Genomic DNA, 10,507 nt, shown 5'->3' on the forward strand with positions numbered 1-10,507 from the left:
TTAACATGGTTAGCGTTTACCGAGATAAATTGTTGCATACGATGCGTTTTAGTGAATGAAATCTTACCCGATAAGTAAGCGATAGTGTTGAATTTTGTCGGTAAGTGTTTAGGTAAACGACCCCTAAGTTGTATACTTAAAAGTAAAAAAGCGAGACCCCCTAAAAAGGTAAAACAAAACAAAAATATCGCATTACAAAAATCAACAAGACTTAACGTGTCGTCAGTCATAAATCTTAAGCTACAACTTCTGTTGTCACGAGCCTTTTGAACAATAATTATATATCATTTTTAATCAAAATTTATTTATTTATTTGTTTTCTACCTACCCATGAGAATTTCATAATGCCATCGATGCTGGTACTGTGGACTGTGGTAGGTGTCAAAGGAAGATTTTGAAATAATTTATTTTTAAATAACTAAAAAAATTAAAAATAATAAAAATAATATAACTAAAAATAATATTTGCTAAAATCACCAACTTCATTTTTAATATTTTTTTTTTTTGTTAAGGCTGCTAATGGTGGTAGGTAATAAAAGATTAGTTTGAATTTGGTTTCAAATGTCAAAAATATCAGAAAGTCTCAATTTTAAATTTAAAGAGGAATAAAAATCTCCTTGTGGCCATGGAGGTTCAAATGCGATGACTCCGGACTATCTGCAAAACAGGTGGTCGTCTTGGAATTAGTCGGTTTACATAACGGATTGGATATCCAGTTTAATTAAAAAAAATGGTGGTAGGTGATGAAGAATCGGAGAAAGGTGAAAAAACCATGTTTTTGTAAAGTTTAGGTTGAATAATAAAAATAAATAAATCAAAAAATGTTTTTAAATCATGTAAAACAACCACGAAGAAAATATTTGATTAAAAGTATTAAGGTGGTGTTTGTTTTGTGAAAAAAGCTTTTATTTTACACTTATGTCTGATTCGGTCAGACATAAGACAATTTAGACTGTTTGTTTTTCTTTTTCTTTCAGAGCCACTTATCACTTATTTTTCACTTATTTTCCTCTTAAAAATTAAGTGATAACCTAGCCACTTATTTTCCTCTTAATCCTAAAAACTATCCAGAGAACCGATTTCTACTTCATCATTCGATCGACTTCACCCTCTCAATCTATCGACTTCACCCTCCTTACCGTCTCAATCGATCGACTTCACCCTCCATCGCCTCTGATGGCTTCAAATCGACCCAAATCAGATCCAAATCAAGAGGGTTTTCTTCTCTGTGGGTTTTTCGCCACTGTGTGTTTTCGTTCCTGTGCAAACCAGTAGTTGTACACCTTTATCTTCGTGAATCAAGGTATTTTCGTCCCTGTAGTTTTCATCATGATGGAGATTTGCTTCGATTTTAGAGGTGGATTTGGGCGTTGGATTTTAGAGAATGAGTGGTGGTTGATGGTGGTGGGATGAGGGTGGAGATTGAGGATGGAAGACTTGATGTGGAGGAGAAGGAAGAATTAAAGAAATCTTGGGAACATAAATAGAAGTGAAATCAGAAATTATACATATTCATATGTTTTTGTTGGTTACAAAAGCAAACTATTAATTCAGATTTCAGACTTCAGACGTTTGTCAGTTTACAAAAACATACAGTCTGACTGATTCAGATTTCAGACTTCAGCACCACCTCTTAAAAATCAGAAGTAAAATCAAACTTCAGACTTCAACACCTCTTAAAAACAAACGCCACCTAAGTGTTCTTTGAAAATTGGAACGAATGAAAATTCGTTTTTAATTTTTATTTTATTTTCTTCGTTTTCAAAAGTTAAAGTTTTTAGGAATTTTGATATATTTAAAAGAGAAAATTATGTATATAATTATTTTACAAAATATAACTTTTACTTTTTAACATTTTAGAGATCAAAAAAAACTTTACGTAAAAAAAGGATTTTCCATGTAAAGTTTATTTTCAAGTCAAAAAAGAAGAAAAATAAATTAAAAAAGGAATTTCCGTAAAAAAAAAATGGGGGCGTTGTGCAGAAAATAGATTTTCTGTGTAAAGTCCCTTTTTTTTTTTGCTTAACTCTCCATTTTTGCGTAAAGTTTCAAATTATATTTTTTTCCCCGGAAAATAAACTTAGGAGCCGTTTATCAAATACTTACCTGGTAAGTGCTTATCAATAAAATTTAACACTACTATTTACTTACTGGGTAAGATTTTAGTCCACCAAAACAGCATCACATGAAACAATTTACGCGGTAAGTACTTACTGTGGTAAGAGCTGTCACCCTTACTTACCATGTAAGACTCTTAGTCCATATCTCGCTCTTTTCAGGTAAGATTCTTGGTTGTTACCATATTCATCCGGTGAACTAATGTGACTTGGTATGCGCTTACCCGAGTAAGCATTTGGTAAATGGCCCCTTAATGTAGAAAATATTTTTCTACGTAAAGTTTTCTTTTTGTGAACTTTGGCTATTTCGGGAAAGAGCTTTAGAAAATGACTACAAAATGAAAGTCGTTTTATAAAATTGCTATTTGTGCAAATTTTCCTAAAACCAGTTATTGAAAAAATAAATTTAATAAAAATGTTAGAATATATTTAATAAAATTTATGATTTATAAACATCGTAAATAAACATAAAAATATAATCATTGTAAAAGATTGATTAAAAAATATATAAATAAACATAAAAAATATAAACATTGTAGAAGATTTATTAAAAAAATGTAAATAAAAATAGAACATATGTTAAAAAGTACTCATTTAATGATTTTTTAATTTATAAAGATTATTACCTTACTGAAAAAATTAAATAAAAAAGAAATAAACCTTTGTAATGTAATTTTTGATTTATAAGCATTGTTACAATAATAATAAATAAAATTAAAATTAAAACGTTACAAATAACTTAAAATTGTTTGATACATTTAATAAAAGTTTTGATTTATAAATATTATTATTTTAATAATAAATAAATAGACCCATTTAATAAAGGTAAATAATCACTGTTATAAAAAAAATTATAATTTTATAAATTCAATTAAAAAATATATGATTTATTGAATAAAAAGTTTGATTAAATAAAATAACCAATTTAATAAAACATAAAAGAAATAATAAATAAATTGAAAGGCTCTATTATTTAATGTAATACTTTAATTTTAAAATAATTTAAAAACTATATAAATATTCTAATAACTTTACCTGATTAGCAAGTTGCAAGTTAAGTGTTTAGGTAAGATACCCTCCCTATAGTAACAGTTCATGAATTATGGGAATTTTTCATAACGAGTGAAAGACTCGTATGTTGAAATGTTTAATGATTTATTTATTCAGAAAATTATCCTTAAATTTGATCATTCAAAATACAAAGGTCAATTATGATTTTCTTTTAGACTTTTCCCTTTTAATAAACTAGACTACGAGTGTTATCATTGAGAAACCGGGTTATAGAAGCAGAGATTATATCTGAAAGCAATATTGGAAGCTATACATTTATTTCAAAAATGTCTTTGACACCTACAGACAAAAGGATATCATTCAAATTTCGAAGAAGACAATTTCCAGTTATTGTATGTTTTGCCATGACCATATATAAAAACTAAGAACAATCATTATCGAAAGTTGGTTTATTTCTAAGACAACCAGTTTTCACCCATAGTCAGTTATATATTGCGTTGTCTAGAGTTAAAAGCAGACAAAATTTGAAAGTATTAATTATAAATGATGATGGTATTATTGGCTATAGAACAACGAATTTTGTATATAAAGAAGTATTTAGTAATATATGATAATTTGTAATGTTATTTTCGGTTTTTAAAATATTTATGACGGTTAAAAATGTATTTATAAGATGAAAATAATAAAAATGGTATATGCCCAAACAATCCAAATATCCAACTTGCAATTGAAGGGAAGGCATTCATTTCCTACCCTCACTCAACGCTCCAGATCTCTCCTCAATTCTCATCCAACGGTCTCCCTTTCCCCTGTTCATCTCAACCACCCCTCTCCAATCTTCTCTCTCTCAGATTTCATCCAAATCATAAACTGATAAAACCCCCATCCAACTGTATATTATTAGCAGCAAACCCACAATCTCTTCTCTCTCTCTCTCTCTCTCTAAAACAGCCATGGCAGCTTCTACTTCTCTAACTCTATCTCAAGCTGCCCTTTCTCGTTCCGCCGTCCCCCGCCATGGCTCTTCCACCACAGCCACCCAACAATCGACTTCCCTGACCACCCTCTCCATACCCACTTTCTCTGGCCTCAAATCCACCTCCACATCATCCTCGCGCGCTCCCACTCGCCGCCATGTCTCTGCCACTCGCCGCCGTGTCATTTCCAACGCTGCCGTGGAGACACTCGAGAAGACGGATACCGCACTGGTGGATAAGTCCGTGAACACTATCAGATTCTTGGCGATTGATTCTGTGGAGAAGGCTAATTCGGGTCATCCCGGTTTGCCCATGGGTTGTGCACCCATGGGTCATATATTGTACGATGAGGTGATGAGGTACAACCCAAAGAACCCGTATTGGTTCAACAGGGATCGCTTTGTTCTCTCCGCTGGACATGGATGTATGCTTCAGTATGCTCTGCTCCACCTTGCTGGCTATGACAGCGTCCAGGTAACCTCGATTCGATTCGATTCGATTCGATTCTCTCTGTGTTCCTGTAGCAATTTACAAGTAATTGCTCTTGTTTTTCTCAATTTCACTATCTGATTTAAGTAGAACAAATCTGCATTTATACATGAAACTTAAGCTTTTTCATGTTTGATCTGCTTCATCATTTCTGTCTTTTATATGTTCGATGAAATGCTCCAGTGGATGGAATCTGTTCTGGGATCTGGGTATTTGCAAAAATTGCATTGCTTCATAAAATAAGCTCTTTAGCTAATCTGTTTCATCCATTCTCATGTGAACGTTTGGGATCTGGGCATTGGTTAAATGTGGAAAAGATTCAATTTTGAGTGTGTTTGGTCTATGAGACTTACACAAGCTATTTAACCTGAAAAAAGAAGGGCGAATTTTCATGCATTCTGATCACAAACTAGTAACTTTACCAAAAGTGGAAGCTTGTTCTACTTTTCTAGCTCAATCTTGGGTTCATTTGTGCTTAATCACATGTGAATGTAGCTATTGACATTGAGCCTCGGATAGCCGGCTGGTTAAATTACATAACTTTGTAATCAAGACGAGTGGAGTCGATGATCTTGGCCTAACAAAGTTCTTGATTTTTCTCAATCTTTGCAACTTGATGATCGATCGATCTTTGAATTGATTCATCAATTCAAAATGGGGTTCCTTCTGATCATCTGATATTGTTTCACTGTCGTTCTAAAAGAACTTGTCGTATCCTTTATCAGGAAGAGGACTTGAAGCAGTTCCGTCAATGGGGAAGCAGAACTCCAGGCCACCCTGAGAACTTCGAAACTCCTGGTGTTGAAGTCACCACCGGTTAGTATTCCTATATGCATGCATATATATACCGAGGCCATATCTAATGACCATAAGTTAGCTTATTTTTTGATCTTGTTGAAAAACCCAGCTTTCCAGTAAGTACCATGGGCTTATTACCAATCATGTCTCTTGTATTGTTCTAATTTTATTTTTGTTCAAAGTGTCCTTTTTTGTCATTTTACATTGTCATCTAGCTTTTCAGCTATTTTTTTACCGAACATGGCTAGTTTACCGGCTAACAATTACTTTTTACCAAGCATAACTAGAAACTTATCAGCCAACAAGACCTATTTTGCCAAACATAGCCTAAAATCTTGAAGAATTCGTGTCGTTTCTGAATGATCTTTTGTTGTTACCAGGTCCTCTTGGTCAAGGTATTGCTAATGCTGTTGGTCTTGCCCTTGCTGAGAAGCATTTGGCTGCTCGATACAACAAGCCAGATGCCGAGATTGTTGACCACTACACGTAAGATTTCAAATTTCTTTTTTGGGTGTTTTACAAGTCCAACGATTTTGAGAAAATATTTGTGTTTCGCTTCAGATACTGTATTCTTGGGGATGGTTGTCAAATGGAAGGGATTGCAAACGAAGCATGTTCGCTTGCTGGCCATTGGGGACTCGGAAAGCTGATTGCTTTCTATGATGACAACCACATCTCGATTGATGGTGACACCGAGATCGCGTTCACTGAGAGTGTCGACACACGTTTCGAGGCGCTCGGGTGGCACATCATCTGGGTGAAGAACGGAAACACTGGTTATGATGAAATCCGTGCTGCCATTAAAGAAGCTAAATCTGTTACGGATAAACCCACTTTGATCAAGGTCCGTAACTTTATAATTAGGCGAAGCCCGAGAGAAATCAAATGTTTTTAGTACCTATCAAATGTTTTTACTACTCATTTGCGGTGGTGGTCTCTGCTATCTCTGGTTACGTCTCACCCCCATACCCTACTTTCAAGTGGGATTTAGTACCTTTCTGATGTTCCGCTAACTTGCAGGTGACAACAACAATCGGTTTTGGATCACCAAACAAGGCGAATTCATATAGTGTCCATGGAGCCGCTTTGGGTGCAAAAGAAGTAGATGCAACCCGACAAAACCTCGGATGGCCTTACGAGCCATTCCATGTACCCGAAGATGTCAAGAAGTAAGCCAGATATTCTAAAGATTCTAACTTGTTTTCTTAGGGTCTTCAATAAACCAGCTGCCCTACTCTTTGGGGTAGAAGTCAGGTCTGCGTATCCCACCCCCAGACCCCACCTGGTGGATATACTAGTTTGGTTTGGTTCGGTTAGATGACTTGTTTTCTTCGACCAATCTGATTCAGAATTGTGTTTTGATGATTTCTTGAATTCTTGATGTTGATTTCACGTTTTGCGGTGTGTAGGCACTGGAGCCGCCATACCCCCGAGGGTGCTGCTCTTGAAGCTGAATGGAATGTGAAATTTGCAGAGTATCAGAAGAAGTATGCTGAAGATGCTGCAGAATTGAAGTCTATTGCCGATGGTGTGTTCCCTGCCGGATGGGAGAAGGCTCTTCCGGTGAGTAATTTGTTTAGTGAAAACGTATCTGTAGTTTTGTTAGAGCTCGGCTTTTTCAGAAATGATGATTTTTTCGTTTATACAGACATACACACCGGAGATTCCCGGGGATGCCACAAGAAACCTCTCGCAAGCGTGTCTTAATGCATTGGCACCGGTTCTCCCCGGTCTCATTGGTGGAAGTGCCGATCTTGCTTCTTCGAACATGACCCTGATGAAGATGTTCGGTGATTTCCAGAAGAACACTCCGGAAGAACGCAATGTGCGGTTTGGTGTTCGGGAACATGGTATGGGAGCAATTTGTAACGGTATCGCCCTCCACAGCCCCGGATTCGTCCCATACTGTGCTACATTCTTTGTTTTCACCGATTACATGAGAGGTGCGATGAGAATCTCGGCTTTATCAGAAGCCGGAGTCATCTACGTGATGACCCACGACTCCATTGGTTTGGGAGAGGACGGTCCCACCCATCAACCCATTGAGCACTTAGCCAGTTTCCGAGCCATGCCTAACATCTTGATGTTCCGCCCGGCCGACGGAAACGAAACCGCCGGAGCATACAAAGTTGCAGTCGAAAGCCGGAAAAGACCGTCAATCCTCGCTCTTTCTCGCCAAAAGCTGCCCAACCTGCCTGGAACTTCGATCGAAGGAGTCGCGAAAGGTGGGTACACGATAACCGACAATTCATCTGGAAACAAGCCCGACGTCATCTTGATCGGGACCGGTTCCGAGCTGGAAATTGCGGCGAAAGCTGCCGATGAACTCAGAAAGGAAGGGAAATCCGTTCGGGTTGTGTCCTTTGTATCATGGGAACTTTTCGAAGAACAATCCGATGACTACAAAGAGAGTGTTCTTCCATCGGCCGTAACTGCTCGTGTCAGCATTGAAGCAGCATCAACCTTCGGGTGGGGGAAAATCGTCGGAAGCAAAGGGAAGGCCATCGGGATCGATAAATTCGGAGCCAGTGCACCAGCCGGAAAGATCTACAAGGAGTACGGGATAACCGCCGAAGCCGTGATCGCAGCCGCGAAAGAAGTTTGTTAGACGGGTTCAAACTCGAACAGCAAATTCTGGGCTTTGGAAACTTATGAGAAATGGTTGCTATTAGTTTCCGCTATCGTGATTCATAATGCTCGGATAACCAATAAAAGATCGAACCATTTTAGTCTTTGATGCATTTCATCGAACACCTTACCTGCAAAAGATGAGAGAGAAGATTAGAATGCTCATGAATTTGTACCAAAAATTAAAACATATTTCTCAAGTTTTGTGATTTTTATATGTTTGATTATATATATTATTGAGGTGTTCTTTCGAGTAATGTACAATTTTACAACTTATCATAACATCATCGCTTTACATTTTTTGAGCATATTAAATATAAGATACAAGTTCTCTGTAAAAAAGGTATGACGTGATCGGTCGTGATGGCAATTGGAATGATATTAACTCTTATTTATTTTTTTTTCCTGGCATAGCTGGGCCATCCTGGACTTGAACCAGAGACCTCGCCCGTGAAGTAATTCATTGCACCCACAATCATAACGTTAGATAGTTAGATTTTCAAATTCAGTTTTTGAAAAGATCATTCAGTTAACCAAAGGGTCTTTGACATAACGGTATGTGAGTCTATGGTCTCCTATGAGGTCAAGAGTTCAAACCTGATCAAAGGTGAAAATGGTATATAAGTTTATTTGTTTTATTTATCGTATATAAATATATATATACTAAAAAGAATATCATTCATTCAAACAATCCACAAAATGTGGTTTCTTTGTTTAGATTTGAATGGATTGGGTGGGTGATGAATTTGAGCCATTGAAGATGGATAAGGTTGAAGTGGGTTTTAGTGTCACATATGCGAAGTGGGTCACAAAATATCATAAGTTTGGACAAACTCCTTAACTTATTCGTGAGAGGTGGATCTTATCAATTTTTAAAATAAAAATATTGGGTTTAAAAAATACATTATAGATGATCATGATGTAAACATTACAAAAACAACCAATTATTGTTTCAAAATAAGGTAAGCGTTTATATCACCTAAAGTGACCTGAAACTTCCATCATTTTTACATCATATTAAAGATGTTACATGTTTTTATTTTATGAATAAATGTAACGCGTATTTTATATATTTCAGATAATGACTTTAAATTATTTAAATGATAGAATTTTAAATTATATTTTTATTTTGTATGAAACGATGAAAATATATTATTTAAAATAAAAAAAATTCAAATATGTTGCTATTTTAGATTAAAAATACATCGTTTTATATGAAAAATTAATCGGATGTAATAAGGATGGGAATGGAGTAGGGATGGGTAAGTATGTGGTTGTTGAAGCTTTGGCTGTTTTTTGAGCTTTCTTCTCCATCATGTACTTACATGTTTAGGGGTGTTTGGAATTGCTTATAAAAACAATTTATTGACTTATTTCGCTGTGATATCGGTGATAAACACTTTTGAGTGTTTGGATAAACAACTTATACGGGTGCCAAACCGGTAATAAGGAGTTTTTGAAGAAGTTAAAACATTTTAATTTATAATAAGTTGATAAGCACTTTTGTAAAAAAGTACAAGTTGTTTCAGATAAGCAATCCCAAACACCCCCTTAGTCATAAAGATATTCAGTTTTTGTTATGAAAAATTAGAACTAATCTTGGGTTCCTGTCGGAGATGACAATGTTATGCAGTAATATACTGAGATGTCAAATGAGATTTATTAGAGCTGTCTAGTAGATAGGTTCACTGATCACTTGTGTATATATGAACCTGATAAATATTTAGGTATCTTAATACCCCTCTTTTAGAGAAAGAGGGGCTACCATCGACCGACTTGTGGAGGGAGACTGCGTCGACCGATATGGAGACTAAAAGAAAGAAACTGTATGTGAAAGTTTCCCTTCATACGGCTCGAATCATTCTCAGATGGCCCGAGAGACATCCTTTTCTTGTTCGTTTTGATACTTGGTTTTTTTTTAAAGTTTATTTTTCTTATCCAAACACTAGCATTTAGCTTATCACCGGTGTCAGACTGAAATAAGTCAAAAGACACTTAAAATAGCAATCCCAAACACCCCCTATGAATGATACAAATTGAAGATTACTGAATTCTTTCATGTTTTTATTGTTAAATAGTCTTTTTTGAAAATGATTCAATTATAAAATAGGTCTTCAAAATTTCAAATATTCTGATGTTCATTTAATTGATTAATCTATACTATATTATAAAGCATTTGACAAAAACTCTTAAAAACCATTTTTTATGCATGAAGTACTGTATATTGATGCATATTACTTAAAATTTAAGAATACAAGTAAATTATGCATAAGTATAATTTATTAAAGGTTCATGTTTGAATTCGTGTAATTAACTACGGATAAACATAATCAAATTAGATAATAAATCATCTCATTTTAAAATATAAAAAATCTAAAATATAATTAAGATAATTATCGAGTTCTAACAAAATAATTAATTATTATTCTTATAAGAAAATTATATTATTAAACCAAATATAAATTACTTCGTTATTGAACCTAAATT

General features: G+C 35.0%; 1 protein-coding gene across 1 annotated transcript; it reads left to right on the top strand.

Moving 5' to 3' along the window:
• The first annotated feature begins 4,070 nt into the window (after positions 1–4,070).
• On the top strand, positions 4,071–8,317 carry LOC112526545 (transketolase, chloroplastic). Its single transcript, XM_025136873.1, has 7 exons — positions 4,071–4,579; positions 5,320–5,410; positions 5,773–5,878; positions 5,954–6,236; positions 6,413–6,561; positions 6,802–6,955; positions 7,041–8,317. Exons 1-7 carry the CDS (start codon positions 4,082–4,084, stop codon positions 7,998–8,000), a joined length of 2,241 nt encoding a protein of 746 aa, XP_024992641.1. The 5' UTR covers positions 4,071–4,081; the 3' UTR covers positions 8,001–8,317.
• Positions 8,318–10,507: the final 2,190 nt, after the last annotated feature.

Source organism: Cynara cardunculus (genome assembly GCF_001531365.2).
Source record: "Cynara cardunculus var. scolymus isolate 2C chromosome LG 14, CcrdV1, whole genome shotgun sequence".
In the NCBI taxonomy this organism is placed as follows: domain Eukaryota; kingdom Viridiplantae; phylum Streptophyta; class Magnoliopsida; order Asterales; family Asteraceae; genus Cynara; species Cynara cardunculus.

What these genes read in the sequence shown, in the direction of transcription:
- LOC112526545 (XM_025136873.1), top strand. Translation starts at nt 4,082, where the DNA reads ATGGCAGCTTCTACTTCTCTAACTCTATCTCAAGCTGCCCTTTCTCGT. An exon ending in TGGTGTTGAAGTCACCACCG is followed by an intron (nt 5,411 to 5,772) that starts GTTAGTATTCCT and finishes TGTTGTTACCAG; the next exon opens with GTCCTCTTGGTCAAGGTATT. An exon ending in GAGATTGTTGACCACTACAC is followed by an intron (nt 5,879 to 5,953) that starts GTAAGATTTCAA and finishes GTTTCGCTTCAG; the next exon opens with ATACTGTATTCTTGGGGATG.